Source organism: Apostichopus japonicus, chromosome 22 (genome assembly GCF_037975245.1).
Source record: "Apostichopus japonicus isolate 1M-3 chromosome 22, ASM3797524v1, whole genome shotgun sequence".
NCBI classification, from domain to species: domain Eukaryota; kingdom Metazoa; phylum Echinodermata; class Holothuroidea; order Aspidochirotida; family Stichopodidae; genus Apostichopus; species Apostichopus japonicus.
The window spans coordinates 24,190,472-24,217,466 of NC_092582.1; the positions used below are offsets into that span (position 1 = coordinate 24,190,472).

Sequence of the window (26,995 nt, forward strand, 5' to 3'; positions counted from 1 at the left end):
TGACATCCTACCTAGTCAGTACTGTGCTAAGCGAATGGCCTAACCACCTCGACGTGAATGTCACCTGTTAATGGCTTGAAATGGGCTATGAATAGTTACTCAAAATATCCATCTCAAAAAGTATCTCAGACAAACCATCCATCTTCAATCTTTACCAAAGTGTAAATTTTAATGACATGTTGCCTTCATTCCGACATTATTTTCTACTTATTTTCAGTATAATACTGTTATGAACAAATAGAAATGTTACGAACTTCAAGTTAAACATACCTATTCGTTACCTATATAACTCTCTTCAGGTTCAATTAGAAAATGTAAGCTTAGGCCAATCAAACTGAAAAGCAAAGTGTACCATCTAACTTGTTTAAAATTACTCTAAAATGTAATACCAGATTGATGTAAAGAAATAATAACAACTAGAAACTATTCCAATATAAAATATAACATTCCCCCTATAAGACATATCACTTACAGTACCTTCCAAACAAATGCCGATTTCCAGCAAATTGAAAGTTTGCTACGCATTTTTTTTTTTGCAAACCGATGGTTAGGCTGCATTTCTCATTGACTTAGTGTGGTTGTTAGGCTAACATGTGGTCGAAGATTGCAGTTTCCGTGGATATTTTTATTTTTTATTTGCGACACAACTAGAGCGAATAAACAGATGGCAAGGTTAGATTTCCATGCAGTTGACTTAGTGTGAAGTAAGGCTACCATGTGGTCGGAGATTTGAGAGGATTTTAGGTTATATTCGCTGGTACTGAAATTGCTTCGTGCACGCCGTAATTTTCCACGGTAACTTCCCGGGGATTGTGCGCGACCCTACCGCACTGCTTCAAATTTGATGCGGGATGTGAAAACTGTTTGCGCGATTCGCGCTGCAACTGCAATTCCTAGCTAAAGCAAACGCATGTCACAATTAATTTTACACAGACACCTGATATAACAAGGGCGATTTTCTTATATTTCTTTTTCACACTCGTAATTGTGCTTTAGGAGGGCTTTTTAGCACATCGCTACCGCTTATTTCCGACCCAGTCAAGCACATTCGTTAATTTGCGAAATTGGTATTGCTGCTATGCCTACTGTGCCAAGAAATTTGAAGTCACTAACCACGAGGGAAGCAAAATCGGCGACCCTGGCAGCGTAAATTGATGAAAGTATACACTGTGAAAGACGATAGAGGGTGTCTTATTTTAATATTTCGTAGTAAAAGAACAAACCTAATAAATACATCAGTTGATATTTTCAACTTCCATGTTTTTGAATAATGATATTTTCACCTTCCATATGTTTTTGAATAATCGGTATGAAATAACTTGTATTCCACGTAATTTTTACCGATTCCGATTATGTTCCGATTATGCAATATTCGTACCGATTCCGATTAGGTTAATCGGTTGAACACTAGCACAAATACTGAACTTGAATCAATCCCTGATTCATGTTTTTAATTACAGTGATATTAATGATGTCACAACACCATAAAACAAAACATCATTGACTTACACCTTGTGAATTATAGTTTTACAAATAACACTATATATATACAATGGTTACTGATTAAATTATAGGAAGTGTTGATGCTACAAATAAAACAATGGTACAGTGACACTATTACAATGTGTCAACACCTTGATCTGATGCCTGCAGTAAACTGTACACATTAAAACCCATATATTCTGTCTGCTTGGATTTGTAGGAGTGTCTTCAGCAGCGCCATCAATCAATGTGAAGGAAACCTTGAACAGAATCAACCCGCTTGACCTCCAGTATGTCTATCGCTTTGCATGTGGACTCAACAAGTCAGCAGCAGATATCATCATCAAACACCTGCAGGAAACCGACGAGGGAAGTCGGTTTGCTATCCTTTGCATGCTTGAACAAGAAGAAAAGTCTGACCAATTCATGCAGTCAGTTAGGGACTTGGTGTCAAGTATCATTCACATTACCAAATATGGTGCCATTTTGTTACAGAGGTCTACCATACAAGTCCTTGAAGTTGCTTCAGCTAATCAGGTAATTATCAATTTGTGTTTTGATACTCTCAACACCAGAAAGGGTTCTTAAGTTGAAAAAGTTCATCCATCTTGGTTTTATTTATTCAATACAGTATTTGTGACTCAACTTTGCTACCCACATTGTTTAGATTCCATTACAATAGTTCATTGCAATTATCGGCCAACACTTTTTGTATTTATTTCTTTGGGTTCTGATGTTCATTCTCATTGTTGATAGACATTAAACTTACTAATTAAATTTCCTTCCTGAATGCCAGTGAAATTCTGAATAGTTTTCTCGCATCTCAGGTTATTCTCTTAGTCGGGAAATGTAAGAGATATGGCACCACATTTAGTGTGGACCATTGACTCATTGTCTAAATGTAGCAGCAACAATTTGATAAAGAAAAGGTGATATAATTCATCATTAACAGTTTACCTCGGAAAACACGAAAACAGGTTCTTTAAATTATCCTCTGTAATATTTACTGTTATGCTGGTTATTGTGTGCTGTTGTGGGTTGACCCCACTGCTTTAATTGAAAAGAAAGTAACACAATAATTACACATGTGTAGCACTAGTGTTTACACAGGTCCAAAAATCGGGACCGGTTACCCGAGAGCCGTTACCCGTCGGGTATCCGGGTACCCCGAAAAAATTGTTTACCCTCATGTAACATGATTTTCAAGCAATTACAAATTGGATGCTATAATAAAAAAAAATGAAATATATTCTCTACTGACAATGTTTTCATGTTCGAATACGTAGGTGTAAGATTAGGTATAAAACCTTCCTCAATAATTTCTATTTGCTTTTGTTTCTTTCATTAACTTGTTAATAACTTCATGTAATAAACATTACTACTAACATCGCACTGCCGCCGCTGCTTATGCTTGCTCTCCACGTCTATTGGATCAGACCATATAAATATCCAATTTAGCTCTAGTTGTAACTACTACTACAGTATATATTATGCAGGCCCAGGGCATTAGCCCCGAGATTGCGCGATACGCGCAATTTGATTGCATTTGGAATAAACGATTAGTAAAAGCCACTTGCGATTATTTTTTAGTTAATCCGTCTGTAATCCATAAACATCTCGTAAAATTCCTTGTCAGCCTCTCCTTCTATGAAATAAACGAATGAATAAATAATCATTTCTCCCACATGGTAGCCTAACTCCACACTAAGTCAATGAGAAATCTAGCTAAGCCTAACCATCTGTTTATTCGCTGAAATTGTGACGCAGTTATAAGATATCCATAGAATACCATCATTATTGATGTTACGTTTGACCACATGGTAGCCTAACACCACACTAAGTCAATGAGAAATTTGCCAAACCATTGGTTTGCCCCCCCAAAAAATCACACTTTGCGTAGGATTCGGGTAATAAATTAGGAACCGGGTAGTATCGCGTCTGGCGGGTACCCAGATAACCTGTGCAAACACTATGTAGCCCATTTGTTGCATTGGGGCTGTGAAGAATATGTTAGTGCTCAGGCCTGGTCCATGTAACAAAATTGTGGAAAAGCAAGATTATTTACCAATTAAATAAATATCTTGACACAATGTTGGGATTACTTTGGGAAGTTGACACCATGTAATTTATAAATGTATCCTATTATATTCAAATAGGAACATACATGAATATGCACATCACATTCTGATCAGGGTAGTAATGCATTCCATCGTATTCTTGTTGGGTCTGGTGGTCTAATGTGCATGAATTTGTGCAACATAAATACATTAAAATATAATTACTAAGTACAGCTTTATTGCCTTGATCGAAGGTATGCAGCACAACCCATTTCAATAACTGAATATCGAAAATTTAGTTTGTAGAGACACTCACCCAGAATCTCATCCACAAAGGAAGTTATGACATCAGTGATGTTGGCCCGTTTTTTCTTTTCAATTCCTTGAAGGACATGAACAGAAAAACCATTGCAATGCAATGTTGAAAAATGTACCCGCTGGGGGTCAAAATGAGACTACAAAATTATCAAATTTACCTTTCACTAGATTTATCAAGGTGAAAATTCAAGAGATCTGTGATAACTTTTATACCTGTAAAGAAATGTGCTTTACTCAAAGTATCTATTGTGGCTTGTTTTTGAGGCTATAGTGTTCAGCTAGGACCATTGAAATAGTTCCTGACAGCATGCTATCAATGTATTTCTTTATGAGGATCTATGAATATCTATACAGTTGGGCATCACAATTTATTGTTTACTATTGCTGTTTATATCTTTGGGTTTGCTGGACTGACATAGCTCACAGCACAGGACTTTAGCAGTATTCAAAGCAATTGCTTTTATGATGGAGCCACAATTTTTGGATGCACAGAAATGGGAGGGCAGGGAAAGTTAGGACGGAAATGAAGAAAAGGTTGCATGCTGCTAGTTATTTTACATTTTATCAAACAAAACACTTAGTTGTGACATATGTAACACATAGCAAGTGGAAGCACACATGCTTCAGACAGTGTGATCATAGTAACAACATCACTGACTCACTTGCTGAGGCAGTTGTACAGGGTGTTATTCACTCTTACATTATATATAGTAACAAACTAACTTCATACATGTATCCATTGAAACAGAATGATGGAGAAGTATGTCACATATTATTTTATTTATAAATTTCTAAGCCTTGGCAAATCTTGGTTCTTATCAAAAGGAAATAATCTCAAGTAGGTACTCCTACTACTGGGAGGAGTTTACAGGCTCGCTTCAAGAAAACTAACCCTATTCAAAAAGTTTACTTTATTGTTTGGGATATTAAAGTTGATGATAACTCAAGTTTGAAGGTATATTTAAGGTAACTACTGGGCCAATGGAAGCCTTACTATGTACTATAGGTTTGGTCAAGTTTAACTATATTCTTGTGCCAGTTCATTCCTTAGTTTGTAACTGAGATATACCAGTAAGGATAGTCCTAACATAAACCAGACTTTAGGAGGTTTCAAACTTAGTGTGGGTATGGTTCTAACTTAGTGTGGGCATGGTTTTCACTTAGTGTGGGTATGGGTCTCATTTTGTGTGCAGTGACTCTACTTAATTGTAAGGGGACATGCACTTATGAACTAAATTGATTGTTTAAGAGCCTGTCATACATTTTACTGCCTATTATTTTTTATTTATAATTGAGGCTGACAATACAGAGGAATGTGGCCCCACTGTAAAGACAGATTACTACCTTTCCCTGCCACCCAACACAATGACACCCTGACAAATTGGAAAATATCAAGCCATCGGAATATGTGTTCTTTAATTTTTTATTCATACACGAAACGAAAAATGGACCCAGTTTATTAAACATATACACCTCTTTGTGTACATTTACAATTGGTATGCAATACAATGTATGGCATACCATGCCTAATATATGGTGTATGTATGTTAGATTGAGACCTTAATCTTCCCTTAGGCCCTTAGGGAGTTTGTTGACCAAGCAAGTCTCTGCTCCACCAGGATTAGGCTGAAGCAAAATCACTTTCTACCCAGACTCGAATCTAATTAAAACTACAACCCAGCTTACCAGTCCTGCTATACACCAATTATACACTTACCATTACCATCAGCATATTATAAACCATTCTGTGCAAGATCCGCATCATGTGACCCCCAAAGATCATCTCAAGACTGATTAATCCACATTTACCTAATGAGGAGATAAAGACAAAAGTATTAAGACTCAGTTGTCACTAGTTCTATATTCAGAATATCAGAACTAGATGTTTTAATGCAAACAAGAGGAGCCTTTTTTATTGAGTTTGCCTTTTTAATATTCACTCAACAGTATTTCTATTGCTCACAGATATAAGCTAATGCTAAAATGACTCTGTGCCTTGGTAACATGTTTGCAATCCTATGGATTAGTCTAAATTAATCAGTTCACCCTTCTAGTTTGGTACTTTTAACACGAATCGTGCAGCAAGCCAACAAAGTTGTTCATCTTTGGTCACCTTTACTTTGAAGTCAAGCAAGTGAGGCCTAATTACTGGCCTGGATTGCTTTTGTCAAACAATTGGTATATCAGTGTGAAGCAGAGGATGCTCTAAAACATAAATGTTGTTGTCTTTGCTTTCACAACTGTCCCAGTAACTTCATTTTCACTTTTGCCAATAGACATCAAAGTGACGCCCCCCCCCCCCAACTCCCCAAACTTATAACAGAAGTACATAACAACTTTATGACCAAAAAGAATACATAATGCATTAAGGATTTCAGATGTCACAACGTGCTGAATCCTTCAAGAACTTGTCATATTGTGTTGTACAGTATGATCTTCTGTGATAGAATCATAAACTGTTGCTTGTAATAGTGCAATACTCAATACATATCATTATTCATGAAAACTATTTAATATGATGGGATGGGTGGACCTTGTCTTAAATTACATAATATCCACTCAACATGGAGACGATGACAATAGAAGTCTATGTTAGTATTAGATGCTCACATTAGAATTAAATTTTTTCATAATGAAACCATATATGCCAGATGAACATTCAATTGGTCGGATTTGAAAGATCAGAGATGTACTTGGCATCAGAATTTCCTCATATTGAAACTTTAACAATTATGGTACAATTTGTAGAGATGATGCTACAATTAGAGAAACACTGAACAAAAGAGGTCTCACAGAATCCCTCAGTCTACTAAAGACACAACGTTTAGAAGTATTCCAACTTAGATTGTTCATTGTTCATATGTTACATCTTGTTTTGCAGTAATTGGAATTAATGGGGGGAGGGGTGCTGGTCTGCTGGATTAGGGACTTTCTGGTGGGGAAATTCCTTTGAGGGATCATCTAATTAATTATGTAGTAAAAACATCCACTTAAACACTTGCATTCAAATGGAGGAAGGGGAGGTTCAGGTGGATGGGGTAAGAATCAGGTGGTGGACCATGTAATCATTACCCTGCTCTGTAAACTGTACACATTTCTTCCAAGTGCTGTAATTCGGAAATGAAACTGGCAATTCCCTAAGAAGGCTGATCTCAGGACTGAACAATTCAAGTTTACCTGATGATGAGAAAAACAAAATGCATTTGGTCATCAGTTATGTTATTATTTATTTAAATTGTCATCACTAAGTCTGCAAGTAGCAGAATTCTATCATGTAACATTGTCAAACACATAGAAATAACACAGAGCTCTTTTATAAATATAATGGTATGCTACTGTAGTTTCAAAATAAATTACAAAGTAAAATTAGTAAAAGATGAGGAATGTCTTCTGATATTATATACTATCTTGATATGATATTTACAACTCAGTTATATATATAATAACATTGTAAAGAAACTAATTCAACTAGAATACAAATCTAAAGACTGCAAGATGAGTTCAAGGTCTCATAATGCCTCCCAGAGTGAATATACATCTCAACTAATACCAAACTAATTGAAATATAAACAATCATTAATCTGAAATTAAGACACACATTGAATCCTCATCCAAACTTGAAGTAATACCACTAGTAATCCACAGTATGGTTTATATTGAATTGAGAAACAAGAGTTATGATGATGCAGCCTAGAAAAAGAATGGAACCAAAAGAAAACATGATGAAGGATTCTGGTCACATAATTTAGGAACCAATAGTTCACTGTACTGTCTATATGTTGATGAATTTGTAGGATTTCTGAATTGCTGACATTGTACTATCATTGAGTTAAAGTACATATTTTTCTATCTGCAGGCTTTGATAGACACTGTTATTTCATAACATTTTGTTCTGTGCAGTCCTGCTGTGAGGGGCAGAGGGGGGGGGGGGGGGGGCTCCAGTTGTCAGTTGAGTGCCCAGTGAAACATGTGATAGAGAATATACTTTACGTTAGGATAAACAAAGTCTTAAAAAAGTTGGCCAGGTGACACAATTGTGCATGGAACTGTGCCTTGCTCTCAATGTTACCGGTTTTGTGTGCACCCTACTTGAATAGTGTTTATTTAGCCTCACATGATGTGATTGTGAATAGTAGAACTGGAGTGCGACAGTTTATCAGGATTTTGGACACAAATATCAAAGAATTAAGGGAGAAGCAAACCCAAGCATTAATTTTAGCTGATATGATTGACATCATGATAGACCGGGAGCCCAGAGGGTTTGGTTAGTTGGGAAGGTAACCAATTGCTGTGTACATCACTATGTTCACAGTGCATTCCTGTATATGAAACCAGACGACTGGCAAACCGGCTGTGGTGGGTGTGGCTGGGAGAGCAATTTTAAAGTCACCTAAAAGCTAACCTAGATCGGCTTTCTTGGTAACCACATCAAAGTAAGTACAATGTGTCAGGTATGGCCCTAAGAGCAGCAAATGGCCATCGCCAGTAATTATTGGTGGTGGGGTAGCCCTGCCAGTCATCAATAATTGACCCCTCACGGCTGACCTAGGTCAGCTCATGAAGTAACCACTTGAAACCTACTGGAAAACAATGGTTAGGACTTCAGATACAAGGGATGGGCATTGCAAGTAATTTTTATTGGTGGGGTACCCCTGCCAGTAGACCCCCAAAATGCCCCTCCCCTCATTGACCTAGGTCAGCTCATGAAGTAACCAGTTGAAAACTAATGGAAAATGATTGGCAGGACTCTATATGTAAGGGATGGGCATTTCCAGTAATTTATTTTGTGGGGTACTACTGCCAGTAGACCCACAAAATGCCCATCCCTTCATTGACCTAGGTCAGCCCATGAGGTAACCAGTTGAAACCTACCAGAAAATGATAGGTAGCACTTCATATGTTAGGGATGGGCATTTCCAGAAATTTATATTAGTGGGGTACCCATGCCAGTAGACCCCCAAAATGCCCCTCCCCTCATTGACCTAGGTCAGCTCATGAAGTAACCAGTTGAAACTAATGAAAAATGATTGGCAGGACTCTATATGTAAGGGATGGGCATTTCCAGTAAATTAATATTAGTGGGGTACCCCTGCCAGTAGACCCCCAAAATGCCCATCCCCTCATTGACCTAGGTCAGCTCATGAGGTAACCAGTTAAAACCTACCGGAAAATGTTAGGTATCACTTCATATGTAAGGGATGGGCATTTCCAGAAATTTCTATTAGTGGGGTACCCCTGCCAGTAGACCCCCAAAATGCCCCTCCCCTCATTGACCTAGGTCAGCTCATGAACTACCAGTTGAAAACTAATGAAAAATGATTGGCAGGACTCTATATGTAAGGGATGGGCATTTCCAGTAATTTATATTAGTGGGGTACCCCTGCCAGAAGACCCCCAAAATGCACATCCGCTAATTGACCTAGGTCAGCTCATGAGATAACCAGTTGAAACCTACCGGAAAATGATAGGTATCACTTCATATGTAAGCGATGGGCATTTCCAGAAATTTCTATTAGTGGGGTACCCCTGCCAGTGACCCCAAAAATACCCCTCCCCCCATTGACCTAGGTCAGCTCATGAAGTAACCAGTTGAAAACTACTGGAAAATGATTGGCAGGACTCTATATGTAAGGGATGGGCATTTCCAGTAATTTATATTAGTGGGGTACCCCTGCCAGTAGACCCCCAAAATGCCCCTCCCCTCATTGACCTAGGTCAGCTCATGAGGTAACCAGTTAAAACCTACCGGAAAATGATAGGTAGCACTTCATATGTTAGGGATGGGCATTTCCAGAAATTTATATTAGTGGGGTACCCATGCCAGTAGACCCCCAAAATGCCCCTCCCCTCATTGACCTAGGTCAGCTCATGAAGTAACCAGTTGAAACTAATGAAAAATGATTGGCAGGACTCTATATGTAAGGGATGGGCATTTCCAGTAAATTAATATTAGTGGGGTACCCCTGCCAGTAGACCCCCAAAATGCCCATCCCCTCATTGACCTAGGTCAGCTCATGAGGTAACCAGTTAAAACCTACCGGAAAATGTTAGGTATCACTTCATATGTAAGCGATGGGCATTTCCAGAAATTTCTATTAGTGGGGTACCCCTGCCAGTGACCCCAAAAATACCCCTCCCCCCATTGACCTAGGTCAGCTCATGAAGTAACCAGTTGAAAACTACTGGAAAATGATTGGCAGGACTCTATATGTAAGGGATGGGCATTTCCAGTAATTTATATTAGTGGGGTACTACTGCCAGTAGACCCACAAAATGCCCATCCCTTCATTGACCTAGGTCAGCCCATGAGGTAACCAGTTGAAACCTACCGGAAAATGATAGGTAGCACTTTATATGTTAGGGATGGGCATTTCCAGAAATTTATATTAGTGGGGTACCCATGCCAGTAGACCCCCAAAATGCCCCTCCCCTCATTGACCTAGGTCAGCTCATGAAGTAACCAGTTGAACCTAATGAAAAATGATTGGCAGGACTCTATATGTAAGGGATGGGCATTTCCAGTAAATTAATATTAGTGGGGTACCCCTGCCAGCAGACCCCCAAAATGCCCATCCCCTCATTGACCTAGGTCAGCTCATGAGGTAACCAGTTAAAACCTACCGGAAAATGTTAGGTATCACTTCATATGTAAGGGATGGGCATTTCCAGAAATTTCTATTAGTGGGGTACCCCTGCCAGTAGACCCCCAAAATGCCCCTCCCCTCATTGACCTAGGTCAGCTCATGAACTACCAGTTGAAAACTAATGAAAAATGATTGGCAGGACTCTATATGTAAGGGATGGGCATTTCCAGTAATTTATATTAGTGGGGTACCCCTGCCAGAAGACCCCCAAAATGCACATCCCCTAATTGACCTAGGTCAGCTCATGAGATAACCAGTTGAAACCTACCGGAAAATGATAGGTATCACTTCATATGTAAGCGATGGGCATTTCCAGAAATTTCTATTAGTGGGGTACCCCTGCCAGTGACCCCAAAAATACCCCTCCCCCCATTGACCTAGGTCAGCTCATGAAGTAACCAGTTGAAAACTACTGGAAAATGATTGGCAGGACTCTATATGTAAGGGATGGGCATTTCCAGTAATTTATATTAGTGGGGTACCCCTGCCAGTAGACCCCCAAAATGCCCCTCCCCTCATTGACCTAGGTCAGCTCATGAGGTAACCAGTTAAAACCTACCGGAAAATGATAGGTAGCACTTCATATGTTAGGGATGGGCATTTCCAGAAATTTATATTAGTGGGGTACCCATGCCAGTAGACCCCCAAAATGCCCCTCCCCTCATTGACCTAGGTCAGCTCATGAAGTAACCAGTTGAAACTAATGAAAAATGATTGGCAGGACTCTATATGTAAGGGATGGGCATTTCCAGTAAATTAATATTAGTGGGGTACCCCTGCCAGTAGACCCCCAAAATGCCCATCCCCTCATTGACCTAGGTCAGCTCATGAGGTAACCAGTTAAAACCTACCGGAAAATGTTAGGTATCACTTCATATGTAAGGGATGGGCATTTCCAGAAATTTCTATTAGTGGGGTACCCCTGCCAGTAGACCCCCAAAATGCCCCTCCCCTCATTGACCTAGGTCAGCTCATGAACTACCAGTTGAAAACTAATGAAAAATGATTGGCAGGACTCTATATGTAAGGGATGGGCATTTCCAGTAATTTATATTAGTGGGGTACCCCTGCCAGAAGACCCCCAAAATGCACATCCCCTAATTGACCTAGGTCAGCTCATGAGATAACCAGTTGAAACCTACCGGAAAATGATAGGTATCACTTCATATGTAAGCGATGGGCATTTCCAGAAATTTCTATTAGTGGGGTACCCCTGCCAGTAGACCCCCAAAATACCCCTCCCCCCATTGACCTAGGTCAGCTCATGAAGTAACCAGTTAAAACCTACCGGAAAATGATAGGTATCACTTCATATGTAAGGGATGGGCATTTCCAGTAATTTATATTAGTGGGGTACCCCTGCCAGTAGACCCCCAAAATGCCCCTCCCCTCATTGACCTAGGTCAGCTCATGAGGTAACCAGTTAAAACCTACCGGAAAATGATAGGTATCACTTCATATGTAAGGGATGGACATTTCCAGAAATTTCTATTAGTGGGGTACCCCTGTAGACCCCCAAAATGCCCCTCCCCTCATTGACCTAGGTCAGCTCATGAAGTTACCAGTTGAAAACTACTGGAAAATGATTGGCAGGACTCTATATGTAAGGGATGGGCATTTCCAGTAATTTCTATTAGTGGGGTACCCCTGCCAGTAGACCCCCAAAATGCCCCTCCCCTCATTGACCTAGGTCAGCTCATGAGGTAACCAGTTGAAACCTACCGGAAAATGATAGGTATCACTTCATATGTAAGGGATGGGCATTTCCAGAAATTTCTATTAGTGGGGTACCCCTGCCAGTAGACCCCCAAAATTGACCTACCCTGTAGGTCAGCTCATGAAGTAACCAGTTGAAAACTAATGAAAAATGATTGGCAGGACTCTACAGGTTTATGTAAGGGATGGGCATTTCCAGTAATTTATATTAGTGGGGTACCCCTGCCAGTAGACCCCAAAATGCCCATCCCCTCATTGACCTAGGTCAGCTCATGAGGTAACCAGTTGAAACCTACCAGAAAATGATAGGTATCACTTCATATGTAAGGGATGGGCATTTCCAGAAATTTCTAATAGTGGGGTACCCCTGCCAGTAGACCCCCAAAATGCCCCTCCCCTCATTGACCTAGGTCAGCTCATGAAGTAACCAGTTGAAAACTACTGGAAAATGATTGGCAGGACTCTATATGTAAGGGATGGGCATTTCCAGTAATTTCTATTAGTGGGGTACCCCTGCCAGTAGACCCCTAATATGCCCCTCCCCTCAATACCTAGGTCAGCTCATGAAGTAACCAGTTGAAAACTAATGGAAAATGATTGGCAGGACTCTATATGTAAGAGATGGGCATTTCCAGTAATTTATATTGGTGGGGTACTCCTGCCAGTAGACCCCCTAAATGCCCATCCCCTCATTGACCTAGGTGAGCTCATGATGTAACCAGTTGAAACCTACTGGGAAAATGATAGGTATCACTTCACTTGTAAGGGATGGGCATTTCCAGTAATTTATATTGGTGGGCGACCACGTCTGCCAGAGTCCCCCCCCCCCCCTTTTTAACCCAGGTGAGCTTATGGTGTAACCAATTGAAAACTACTGGAAAATGATAGGTAGGACTCCAGATTTAAGGTGAGTCATTTCCAGTAATTTCCACTGGTGGGGTACCCTTGTCCATTGTCCCAACATGTCCAATGCCCATCCCTTATATATGAAGTGATACCTATCATTTTGCAGTAGGTTTCAACTGGTTACATCATCAGCTCAACTAGGTCAATGAGGGGGGGGGGGGATTTTGGCAGGGGTACCCCACACATATAAATTACTGGAAATGCCCATCCCTTACATATAGAGTCCTGCCAATCATTTTCCAGTAGTTTTCAACTGGTTACTTCATGAGCTGACCTAGGTCAATGAGGGGAGGGGCATTTTGGGGGTCTACTGGCAGGGGTACCCCATCAATAAAAAATACTGGCAACGCCCATCCCTTGTATCTGAAGTCCTAACCATCGTTTTCCAGTAGGTTTCAAGTTGTTACCTCATGAGCCCTAGGTCAATGAGGGGAGGGGCATTTTGGGGGTGTACTGGCAGGGGTACCCCGCCACCAATAATTACTGGCGATGGCCATTTGTTGCTCTTGGGGCCATACCTGACACATTGTACTTACTTTGATGTGGTTATTATGAAAGCTGATCTAGGTTAGCTTTTAGGTGACTTTAAAATTGCTCTCCCAGCCACACCCACCACAGCCGGTTTGCCAGTCGTCTGGTTTCATATATAGGAATGCACTGTGAACATTGTGATGTACAAGGCAATTGGTTACCTTCCCAGCTAACCAAATCCTCTGGGCTCCCGCTCTATGATGATTTGAGATGAATATCAAATGTGGAGTTGATGTGATTTTACTGTCCAATTATATTTCAAATCATATTTCCAATATTTAAGCAAATGCAAATCAAATAACAAACAAAGTACATTTAAGTTCAAGATTATATCCATAGTTGTGTGACCTACCTAAATTAATCAAGGTTTTTTGTTTTTGTTTGATGGTGTGTTCATTACAAATACCTCTAACACATAGCTCAGCAATACAGACTGAGTTGACCTCTTTAATGTTTCTACAGCATTATGGAATATCTAAAATGGTATTTCAAGTTTTGGTTTGAATTAGAAGAAAATAAATACATCAACAGAAGGCATATTTGTAGGTAACCAAATTACTTTCATACAAACCAACAAGTTGTCTTCCAGTCTTACCATGCTGGGATTGTCAGGAGTTCTACAACTAGACTTTATTCAATTGAGTCTCAGGAAGCAATTTTTATTTCAGTTTGGCAATAGTAAAATGTACCAGAGGGTGTTTACAGTATTGTGTCATGGCAAGCTCATTACAAACATACCAAGTTCTGGATTAATCCAGCAAGAATCCGATCATTTAATACCCTTACTAGAGATTAATTCTGTCGGTTGTATATTGAGTGGATGAGTTAAAACTTTAAATAAAATTCTTTTAGTGAGAGTGAATGGAGAAACAAGAGTACTGTATTCCTTCATCTGCGATGCTATCCATAAAATCTACCAGAGGTAGTTGAAACATTACTATCACTGTTCTACACTAACCATTAATGTGATTACCATCACATGGAAATATCAGCTGATGAACCATTCATTGTCTTTGTCAGCATAGTATGAAAACTTGCATCAAAATTGGTAAATACAGGTGGAATACAGAAGGTGATCCCCTAATAGCTCACTTCAGGATAATTCAAGTTAACCTAATGAAGAAAAAAGAAAATGATGTCAATGAGATTAAAGTTTTACTGATAGTACAGTAGATATTGAGAATGTCGTCCAGAAATAGATATGTGTATAGTCTCTGGCTAACTACCCTGTATACAGGGACATTAACAGGAACAAATCCAGAGGAAGGAAAGTACACTTCAGTTTCCAATAATCAGGTAAGTGTAAAAACAATTAACCAGTAAACCATCAAACTTGAACCAGATTGATTGAAATGATTTCAACCTCTCTTTCCTATTGAGGACAGAATGTCTTTTGAATTTCCACTCATCAGGAGATAATTGTATCAAATTTAGTGTGTCAGCTTTGGTGGATGGGTGTTTTATATTAATTTTCTTCATTTAATGGCACCAGGCCCCTGGAGACTGCATTGCTTACATTGACCTAGTTACACCACTCTCTGGGGGGTCTCTTTCCAGATTTTAGATCACCAAAGGTTTATAGAGTATATACTGTACCCTGTTCGGCTGGTCAATTGCTATCCAATATGGTCAGCTCTTTCCACAAATTTGGCAGATGAAGACAGTTGTAACCTCAAAATTTTGAGTTAAAAAAGTTTTGAGATGAAAAAGTCAAAATGTTGACTTATGAGATGAAAAAAAAGGTCAGCATTTTTACTCTTTAAGTCAAAATCTTGAAATAAATAGTCCAAAATATTGAGATAAAAAAGGCAAAATATTGAAATTTGAGGGACACTTATTTTTTCCCTATGTCCCTAATAAGCCACCGTACTCCAGTCGGTGAAGTTAGATCAATTTTGAGACCAATTATATTTTTCAAAACAAACTGTAGTGACTGGCTGAGCATTGTTTAAAAATTAAACAAGCACAAGTGACAATTCTGTATTCACAGCTATATACTCAGATGTGTAGGAAGTATTGCCAATTGTGTTCTCTGTTTATAGTGGCTGGACTTCCAGGGGTACTGCAAAGCTCTCCAAATCTTCAGTATTTTCACATAGTTTTTGCAATCTGCTAGCAATTTTGAGCACATGAGGACATGTCAGGAATAGAAATACTTAATCTGATTTTACTCTGCCGGGTGCTTCAGAAGAGCTCTGTAACATCTCTGAGACTTCTTGTCCTCTTCTACTAAGTTTAAAGCATGTAAATACATGTTAAAGAGAAAAATGTAACTTCTATGAAGTATAAATCTAAGCCCTGGTGGGAGTCCCTGGGGACTTCAGCTGAGGCATTTCCCCTTTTAGATATTTAATGTTCTCTGATAGTGATTTTGCAGCCCTAGTGGAGCCCATGAGGGAGGGGGGGTGGCAAGTGCTCACCACCCTAATGGATGCCAGTGCTTGTATATATCTTTGAATGCCCTCTAAATGTGTTTATTTTAAACAGTATTTAGCTCTCAAATATATGCAAGGATGAAATGTTATCATGATATGATATTGATAAAGAGTGGCAGAGGAATTTTACTTCCTTAACTATGCTTGCTAGCCAGCAGTTTGGTGAATCAAGTCACAACAAACCAGATGTATATACTTCATTCTTACCGTTCCTATACATTCTGTGGGTCAAGAAGTGTACAGTAGGATACTGAAAGAAGCTTGATAGGTTCATACTGTAGGTCCTGATCTGCTCTATCCAGTACAGTCTCTGTCTTCATATTCACTAGAGGGTTTCTTCCTACGGTTGAATTATTACATCATGGAGCCGTTCGAGCTTCAGTGACTTCTAAAGCAAAAGTGAAACACTATCATGAAATCAAATTAGTCATTCAGAAATTTCAGAAGACTTCAGAAACAAAAGGATACTCACAACAAAGAAAAACCAGTAGTAGCAGTTCCACTTTGATCCAATCATTTACAGTATCTTATTAATTTAGTGATTATTCAGTATTACAGTGTTTGGATTCTGAAGCTTTTTGAAAGTTCTTAGGAACTATTGCATTCAGATAGCAATGTGACACTACAGCAGTCTTTGTGGGCAATCTAATTCACATGTTAACTGTAAAAGACCCCTACACTTTTAGTTAGTAAATTATGTCAAAGTCCATCTATTTGATTTGTGATATTGAAGCTAAAGATACGTCAATACTTAGGAAATGAGCATTACCAGCAAAAACCTTGTTAATTCTGGTTATGTCACAATAATGGGTTGTCTTGGACCAGTTAGGGTGGTGTAAAGCACTGTAGTATTTTGGGTTACACAAACTACAATAATGCTTGTATATATGGAATATTGAATCTCAATCTCTGGAAAATCTTGCATTTCTTTGACAAAGTGGTTATTCTTACGACTATTCGTAAGAATGGTTTCCGATTACGCATGCGCAGTTGCTATTTTTATGACAGGAGTACTATTTTTACGACCAGGAGTAACAATAATTTCCGGTTAGGGTTAGTGTTAGGATTGGGGTTTAGGGTTAAAGTTAGGGTTACCCCTACTACATGCGCAGTTGCTTTATTTACTTTACTGCGCTTGAATTCGCCTTTGTCGTAAGAATAGTTTATAAATAATTGTTACGACTAGTCGTAAGAATAGCCACGGCCTTTCTTTGACCTTTACTCACTGGCAAGTTAGCACTTAAATCCACAATATCCCAGGAGAGGAAACAACTCCAGAGTAGTTTAAGAGTAGGCTTTTATGACTAATTTTGACCAAAACCTTCAGACAGTTGGATGATTCCGCAAATGTAGAACACTTCTTCAATAAACTAATTCTATGATCAGTATTCTGAAGGAAGAAAACCTCCCCTTCAACTTGTAACCAACTAGCACTAACAGGCTAGAATCACCATATTTCGCTATTCCTACATAGTGCTGAGCCTAGGACACGCATTATGCTGGCATTGCGGTAGTATTGAATATTGTAACTAAAACCGTTGGACAAGGTCTAAGTACCTGTAAGGCTGCACGTAAATACAGTATTACTTAGCCTAGAGGAGACCTAGGCTAAGCCATAACTTCAACGTTACATATGATGTCCTTGTAGGTACTGTACATAGCCTAACAATATGAAAGGAACACAAGACATACGTGGGATTTCTTCTTTGACAATTGCAATATACTCAGTCTGTTTCTTTCAGTAATATGTTCACCATCTGTAATATGCTGCAATATCTTCACATTTAGTAATCCAGTACCGTAGCTTCGGGTAATCACACCAAACAAACAGGGACGTACAACCAGTCAACTGTTCTTCAAACGCTACTTTACACTGTGTCGTTGACTCGTTGGTTTGTTTAGATTTTGAAAATGAGACTTGTTCAAGTCGTTTCCATTGGCCACTTGGGAAATTCCCGTCTTTTCTGATAAATGATCAATCTTCCAATTCAAATAATAGCAATTTACAACAAAATGGCAAATTAGTTAGATCTAAAGGTGAGGACTTCAACAATATGCTGCAAAATGTAAATTCATCATTTACACCCCGACAATTTTCTGGTAATGATGCGTTCATAGAATCCTGTACAGCAGCTTGAAAGTGTTTACGTGTTATGGGTCACATAGGTCTTTGTGGAAAATATAAAAAAATACTTAGTTATTAAACTGCAACTCACCAAATTACAATTTAGACGGCCTCTTAACTATTCACAACAGATCTTTCCAAAAAATAAAAAGGGGTCCGGCACAAAATATATAATGAAAACTCAATATGCAAATAATGAAAACAAATATGATGGTCGTGACTTTCAAATGAGTAAAGCAAAGATAAGAGGCGAGTGTAAGTTCCAATTAAAACGCTTACTATCGACTAGCGAAATCTATCGTGATAGTATTGTGTCACTATGTGAAGCGTATTGTAGTTTGTGTTAACATATTGTTTACTTATTGTTATTATGACGTCACACATGGCTCGCGTTTTGGTGGTTTGCTCTGTGGTGTGGCGGTCTATGAATCACGCGCTATTAGAAGCGTATACAGATGTTTTGTTTTAAATGATTCGGTTTGTGGGGTTGGAAGACAGCCAAACTGGTTCAAATTGGTTGAGTGCCCATTTGCATGTGCTCATCTGCATATCAGGTTGGCACTCAACCAATCAAGCGTTGGGTGAGGGGTTAGCTATAAGTTTGGACCAATCAGGTTCAAGGGCAGAGCGTGTGCCCTGTGCATTGTCACGAACGACTGTATTCATTATACGTGTATTCAGTATACGCTGGTCTGAGTGATAAGTAGGTCACTCGTCGTGACTGATATCCGTGTCTAATATTAGAACATTTTGCAATCCTTTCGGAGCTGACGTGACTGTGTTCGTTCTTTCTGGAAGCGACGAGAAATGATGGCGCTATTCGATATTAGAGATTACAAATTTCCAGAACATACGTGGAGCCGGTATTCAAGTGACGGGAAGTTATTTTTAGCAGGTGACCGGATATCGTCGATCAATGAACGTGGAACTATCAGTCGTATCTTCGAGACATGGATGTTTCTTGATGTTATTCCGTCAGAATTCCTGGAAAAGAACTTTCGGGAGATTAAACCCCGGCTATATAAGAAGAGATATTTTCGGTAATTTTGGGGCTTTTCGATCTAATTATCCAGTCGAGTCAGAATTAACATGTTTTCTCAATAAACCTACGGAGGAGAATTGTGAGAAGAAATTCATCTGAGATAAAAGATCAATTATCGAGGGGACGGACGGAGGAACCGGTGGACTGTTTGTTTATCAGATTGGTGCGTCGTTCAACCGGGACAGGCGTGACTTCGGCAGAGTCTTCGGAGTTCACCCAGGAGGAAACCATGCTTGGGATACAAACGTTGAGTCAAATTGGACCAGCGGGGAACGGTTTTGCTCCTGACCAAGTCACGGGATACCAGCCTACGAGGGAGACTCCCGACATCGTTGTTGGTGACGCAAGGAGGTCAGCACAGCTACGAAAGGAACCGAGAGCCGGCACGCGCCGCGTAAGATAAGTTAAGTAATCTTTTAAGAATTTAACGGCCCTATAATGTTGTAAAATCTGTCTGTGAGATTCCAAATTTCTAGTACCAAGAATCCTTGTACAAATCAGTAGAGATCGTATCATTGTTAATATATCGTTTTTGTTAACTTTCAGAAACCTCTCAGTAGCCTTTTGGTCCCTTGAGTTTATTTCCCTGAATCTATCTAATATTGTATTTTATCGGCTTCGAAGGCCAAGGGAAAACCCGGGGTCGCAACAGAGGGGGCGCTAGAGGGTGCCATTTTGTTTTATCCCACGGAAGTTGTGACATGCATCACGTTGTAAATTGCTATTTTAGAATCGGGGTTTAAGTGTCTCCTAAAGACGTAATGGGGAGTTTAAGTTTATCTCCCGAAGCTTACAGACGTATAACAGAAGGCTCCGTAGTTTATATTTATGATCAGCATTTATGCATGTGCATTTTAATTATACCAAGTTATAGTTATATTCAGAGTTAATAAAAAGGAACTTATTATCAAATATCCGCTTTTGGAGATTATTTATTAAGACTTTCCTGTTCACGCTCGGTTCAACGTTATTAGTGTAAGACCCGGCTTACCGTTACCTGGAACTATCAAAATAAGCCTTACAACTACAAATGACTTTTTTTCAGGATATTTGTTTTACTACAAGCTTGGAAAGAAGTCAATATTTTATCATTTCTTAAACCTTTTGAAATGACGAGATGAAAGTATTTTTGTATTTCAACATTAATCAAAAAATTTCCAAATTATACACTTGGATAGATATCGGGGGGGGGGGGGGCAATGTTACATTCAGCTTAGAAGAAGGCCACTGCTACGGGTGTACACCCCTCCCCGCCCCCCCCCCTCACGACTTTACAAAAACAGTATTCATAGGCAAAACTGCATGGTGTATGGAGCCAATTTTAGACCTAATTGGTAGTGTAATTATGCCTCGGAGTGCACCATGTAACATCAATTTTCAAAACAATTTCAGGGGACGGGGCTACTGAGATTTGCCTTCAACAAGCCAACGACCACACCTCCTCCGTTTTTAAATTCTTCTTTCCACTCTGGCCTTTCCATTATAGTGTAGGCCCTACCTAAGTCAGTTGGGATTTGCTCTCTCTCCCCCCCCCCCCCTTGAAATCCTATATTAAAACTGCAGGTCGAGAAGGGGTCCCATTCTCCTAGTCCTGCGAACTGATTTCAAGTAGTAGATAACCTATACATCTGCTATTAAAATGTGGTACATGGCTACATGAAGGTAACATGCTATAAAGTGTACCTCTTTGTCAGGTGTTATTGTATATAAGAATAATAACTGGTTGGGCAACATGTCCACCCAACGGCTATGTACAGCATAACTGGACGGGCAAGACTGTATTTTGTGATTTTCCATGCACTTATACAATAGTGACTTTAACATCGGTCAGTTCAGTTTTCTAACTTCACACTAGTATACTTTTAATAGCACAACCTTAAGTTTAGACACAAAGTATAGTCTTACTACGCCTCAGAATTGTTTCAATCGGAGGATTGGAGAGGCAAACTTACCGATACAGCCCCTCAATGAATGCACATGTACTTAATCAGAAATATACAAATTAGCCACAAGATGTACCTCCTCCTATATGTTCTACACCCTTCCCCATATCTATGTAGACATGTGACAAATCACTTGGCGTAGGAATTTTTAGGATTGGCGTAGGAAGGGATCATAAAATAAATGGGTTGGGAGGGGGTCGGGAGGCATCCCAATTAAGCAAACAATACACATTTTGTCATTACTGTGACCCACATGGAACACTGACAACTTTCAAAAAATTCATATCAAAATGTTGATTATTTTATCCCTAAAGTATCGAATATTTCTGGGAATGTCAACCGTTTATCAAAATTGAAACCCTTTTCTTGAAAAAGTTTGTCTTAAAATCACCATATCTAATTTAACCGAAATTATCATACATTAAACTACTTTATCTAAATTAAACTTCTTCGATTTATTTAGACCTCTTCTTTAAGTCCCTTCATTTAAAATGTCGAATTCTTTTTGTTTTAAACTTTCGCCTGTTAACTAGAAACTTTTTATATCAAAATGTCGACTTATCATCTAAAAACATTAGCGTTTTATCTCAAACTTGTACGTTTCTCTCGAAATTGCCATTGCATTTCTCGAAATCAAGATTTCTTTTTTATATAAAGTTCAACTATTTTATTTTAAAAAATATACTTTTCTTGATGAGGATGGTACTATAGTAAAAATGGAGAAAAGGGGGGGGGGGACATGAATTGACTATTACAATTATTGGTGAAATGTCGACATAGTATTTTGGTTTGAGCAATTACGAGGTACGTGAAAAGACAAAACATCGTTTGATTGCCTGACACTCTCTTTGCTGGTGCAAAGATTCAGCTGAATAATCCAGCACAATGGAATTCATTATAGAGGTGGTTGGTTGGGTGGGAGGGCTTAAAAAACAGTTGAGTAGTTACATTTATTCCAATAATTTCATGATGAGGATCAAGTGTTTATTTGTAAACAAATATGTCACTTGACACAGACACGTTTTGTCTGCACGATGTGTCTGCAAGCTTTTTATGACTGAACAAGGGTGTTCATTTTTTTTGTTATTCCATGTAGGTTTTAATATTCATCAACATGTGCTCCTTCAAATCATTTGAAACATACGGTATTCAAACTTTTGTGTTTATTGTTTGTTTATGCATCCACTAGCAGATATTAGGGTGGGGCGGGTGGGGGGGGGGACTAACACCCTACCGCTTAGGGAGAAATGTCAATGATTGCTTGATCTATTTGATATAGGTTGTGTTGTATTATTTACTTCCTCGAAAACCCTTCCTTACTGAATATCCAATTGACGTAACTTTTTAAACTGTCTGTTTCCACCGGGCATGTATAACGTTACGTACATTTATTTCTATTGGCGCCAAAATGTCTGTTACAAATTTCAAACATCAACCGCGAACAGCTGGGAAACACCTGTATATGAATATCGGTGACTCATGCTATTGAATACCTGTTCACATCTAGTATATATCACTGACAATGAATGGTTTAGTGTTATATTAGTGGAGTTGCAGACGTATATTCGTGGGAGTTGTTTGTTACCATTGACGTGTTGAGTGCTTATTAAGATGGATTATTTAATGGAGAGGAACCGCTGTTAATAGTTAAAACAGTAATTATTGATCAGTGAGATAATTTGACGGTATGGTATAGAGGCATAGGCTAAGATGTGTATACATAGGCCATGCCAAACTTAGGTAGGCTATAGGCTAGACTGGTAATAAAGTTGGGCTATGTTAGAACTCTCAAACATCACCCGCGAAAAGCCAGAACTACTACTTTTAGCAAGAGGACATGCTTAGCAAAACTAACTCATAAATAATAAAGATCTTAGCCTAGTTGTTGACTGATTATCAGAAAAGTTAAAGCATATCTTATTCTTAACTATAAAGGCCAATTGAATAGAACACAATCGAGACATTGAGTTTTCTTTAGGGATCTAAATTAAGCGAATAATAAAACCAGCGATTAACATTCTATATGTGAGCTGATGCCTAACCTTTAGTTCTACTTCGAAAACAATTCATTCTAGCTAACAAAAAGTATCCATAGACAAACTGTAGAAACTTTGTAATCCCTTCAAAAATCTTAAATCACAGAAAATTGTTTAACTCGATTTTACTCGTACCTAACAAAGCCTTATAGGCATTAATACAAGTCAATCTTTAACATTCCACAACGATTAATGTAATCACCAAACTTACTATTAATCTACCATGGGTCGGACAATTGACTAGTCACTTGTGTGAGAAACTTGCAGCTTTTTACCGAGCTGGCTAACTGAAATAATGTTCATTAATAACTGATTATGAGTTGAATGACCTAACTCCTGCCAATATACAAGACACTTGATGCGAAATATAGTTTTGTTAAATACTGTATAGGGCCTAGAGCTATGAGCCTCTATAAAAAAGTTTTCCAATTTAAGTCTAGTAATAATAAATGCAATACATAGTTATTACAAAGAAATCTTTCTTCCATGTCTTTCCAGCAGCAATTAGATCGTGGTGTTCTACTCACAGCTGGTTTGTCTTAATTTTGCCCACATAATTATAAACACCGTACGTCATTTCCAAGCCAACAGACTTATTGCCACATGATATTTAAAAAGTAAAATGGTTTTGAAATTGAAAGTGCGCCATTTCCTTTACGCTGCTGCAACACTCAATAGCAGAAGTTCGCCAGAGCTGTAGCTCTAACGTTAGTTTTACAAGGGCGCCATCCTCTCATTAAACTTGTAATTAACTGATTTATCTCTCGTGTTTGTAAATCTATATTTGTTTGCTAACTGTTCACACCCTCTGAAGTCCACAGTAACAGAAAATATTACAATGAAGACCCAATCAACCCGATTAAACTTAAAAGTAATAATTAATTAGTATAATTAACCCTCAAGGATATTAAGTGTTTCCATTTAACAATATTATTATTTTTTTTAAATGTAAAAAGCGGGTGGTAATATTTAATTGGAAAACGATAAAGTTTAGAAAGTTAGGATCATAAGCAATACCCAATTTTGGAATATCTACAAACATGAAGAAAGAAAAATGTTACATTTCGAAAAAAATCCCCCAGAAGTTATGTCACACACAAACCGTGACTTAGGAATGAATTGATAACTAAACACACAAAGACATCATCTTTTAAACAACTCGTATTAATTGGAAATAATTATAATTCACGCAGAATAGAAGGATTTGGAACAATAATTAAATAATTTGTATATTAAAATTTGAGTTTAAGCCTCATCAATCTTTCTATCTTGAAACTTGAATTTGATCTACATCTGCTTCTCTAACTTGTATTTTAATTATGAGAAACAACCTATTTATTTAAATATGATTCTTCCAAATCTCCTTAAACTTTATAAAAACCTTGTATTATAGTTGAAGTAGAATTTTCCTTTGCATGATTCCTATTACTTTAGTCACTAATATTTACATTTAAATTACATTTTCCTTCTGAAAGTTCCAAAGTAAAACACAAATAAATTTGATCAATATTTTTCTTCAAAAGATAGAATAATCTCAATTCTTATTTACCCTTTTTTTAATATAATTATCAACCCGTCATTGAGATTTGTTTTCAATTAACTAAAAAATTTAAATACGTAGCCTCACATTCTTACTTTATTAAACCTTACTTGCTATAAAACCCTTAATTAATAATTTAATTGTAAAACAATAAAAAATAACCCTTTAACCCTACATTACCACTTTATATTCCTCTAATCTAATCTAATTACTCCTGTTAATATTTGTCTCCCCTTAAAATCAATCCCTTTTCCCCTTCCATTAATTTAGTCCTATTCACAAAGAAACACAACCTAAATGTCCTAGTTTACCGCTTTACTTTCCTTTATTCTTATTTCGTTATTTTTCTTATTTATAATATCATAATAATTATTCTAATCCTAACCAAATCCAATCTATTTATCTCTATCTACTCTATTATCAGTAACTCTATTCTTTCATTCTAGATTCCTATCTCCTGTGTGTATCTAGGAGGCTGCTCTCCTAGAGTTGATGAGTCTGGTCTGAACCTTATCCTTGAGTCTGGTCTCTCTCTCTCTATCCTGAGTTCACTCCAGAAACTGCAGATCGAAGACGACAGGAGACTAACTAATGAAGAGTGGGCGGCCATCTTGTCTTACTCCTCACAGTGTACAAGCTTGAAGGAGCTGGAGTAAGTATTCCGGTGTAGATGTTAGAATCATCATAACAGTTAAACAGGGAATTAATTTAATTAATCAAAGTTATCAATATTAAACTAACAATAGAAAATGTAAAGTCTGCTTTATTTTAATGTCAAGGATTGGATTAAATTAGTTTAGTTGGATTTATTTGAATAATTAGGTCATCGAGAAAGGAATTCTGTAGGATGTTATAATAAATAAAACAAAATATAATGGATTAATAGGGAATATTTTAAGAGAGTGTTGGTAAAAGAGGGTTGTACGATGGGTGGGGGTTGTTTAAAATGTTCTTTGTTTAGTTTATTGTTAAAAGTTTACTAAGAATTAGGTTTAAGAATGACAGGAATGTTTATTAGGATAAAATAAGAGATACACAAGGTATTTTGATTTTAATAATTCTAGCGAGTAAAAGTAATATTCTAAAGTAGAGTTTTATAAGGAATAAATGTTACTTTTGACTGAAACCTCTGAAATATTTGTTTTTCAATTATGTAAGCCTACAATTTATTTAACAATTTTTTAAACGGAAGAGATTGAAAATCGTTATTGATAAAAATATGGCAATAAAAATAGCAATACTTATTAGTTTATTGTTAAAAAAAAAACTAAACTGTGATCAGATTTTGATTCTCTAGCAAAACTGAACTGTATATCAAGCAAGCAACCAATAATAAACAATTTTAGTTGTCGAAATTAAAAACATGGCTACTCAAAAAAGGTAAACAATTTAAAACAAAATAAAAGTTAGCAAAAAGGATTTAAATAATTGTAATTGAGTTAACTATAAAGTTAAATTGTATTTTTGTGTTGCCATAAATATCAATAAAGGAAAATATGAATCTCATAAATTACAAAGGTTAAAATTTAACCCATTCAAAACTGCATCAGTTTCTTCTTTATAGTTTGAAATGGATGTAATACTAAATAGGGTAAATTAATATTTATTCTCATTATTTTATCATAATTTTAAACAATAATTAAAAAAATAAGCTTGACCTTCAACTTTGTATAATTCATAACTTTATACAAAAACTGTTAAATATTTTAATATTCCTCGTATTAATGTTACTTCAAACTTGATTCGATCATGACGTCCCTGCTTGGTCCTTTACAAATTCAGTGTTATTTAATCCTCCCAGACCCCCCAACCCCCCCCCCCACCCCCAACCCCTCCCCCAACCCCTCCTCTCGCCTTCTTTGGTCTCACAGATCAAACTTCGTAAAAGTGTATTCTTTCCGTCCTTACCATTCATAAACAATCAGTAACATCTTCAACTTACAGCTGACGTGTTTACTAAAAATATAGTCGCACCTGCCCCCTCCCACTGCGCCTCACCCAAATCTCGAAAGAAAAGAGAAAATTATTTAGTAGATACATAAATGAATTCCGAAGAAAAGAAAGCTGATTAACATATGTTATATGTGACCGCTATTTTAGGAATAACTGTAACTGCGGAGAAAATAGCACTAGAAATAATAAACTTTTGGGAGTTTTGTTTGGTCTGACTATAAAAAACAAGTATAACACAGATTTTTTATTCCCTATCTAGACTAAATA

At 37.8% G+C, this 26,995-nt stretch overlaps 2 protein-coding genes across 14 annotated transcripts in view; one reads left to right on the forward strand and one right to left on the reverse strand.

Annotated features, from left to right (window-relative positions):
- The window catches only part of LOC139963637 (uncharacterized), a 664,171-nt gene that overhangs the window by 379,485 nt on the left and 257,691 nt on the right, over positions 1-26,995 (reverse strand). The window contains exons 1-6 of one of the 6 annotated variants that reach the window (XM_071964644.1): positions 17,782-21,916; positions 16,297-16,477; positions 14,613-14,767; positions 6,930-7,034; positions 5,575-5,666; positions 3,856-3,921 (exon numbers count right to left, since the gene is read on the reverse strand). The exons of 4 other annotated variants lie outside the window; for them this stretch is intronic. In XM_071964644.1, coding sequence (XP_071820745.1) covers positions 3,880-3,921; positions 5,575-5,666; positions 6,930-7,034; positions 14,613-14,658 — 285 coding nt within the window. In that variant the 5' untranslated portion in view covers positions 14,659-14,767; positions 16,297-16,477; positions 17,782-21,916 and the 3' untranslated portion in view covers positions 3,856-3,879. Of the gene's footprint in view, positions 1-3,855; positions 3,922-5,574; positions 5,667-6,929; positions 7,035-14,612; positions 14,768-16,296; positions 16,478-17,781; positions 21,920-26,995 lie in introns of those variants that run through there. One more of the 6 variants, XR_011791661.1, reaches the window with a different exon arrangement.
- LOC139963619 (uncharacterized) overlaps positions 1-26,995 on the forward strand; it is a 90,777-nt gene that overhangs the window by 40,956 nt on the left and 22,826 nt on the right. For all 8 annotated transcript variants that reach the window (XM_071964591.1, XM_071964582.1, XM_071964583.1 and 5 more), the window contains exons 5-6: positions 1,703-2,019; positions 25,222-25,427. In XM_071964591.1, coding sequence (XP_071820692.1) covers positions 1,703-2,019; positions 25,222-25,427 — 523 coding nt within the window. The remainder of the gene's footprint in view (positions 1-1,702; positions 2,020-25,221; positions 25,428-26,995) is intronic.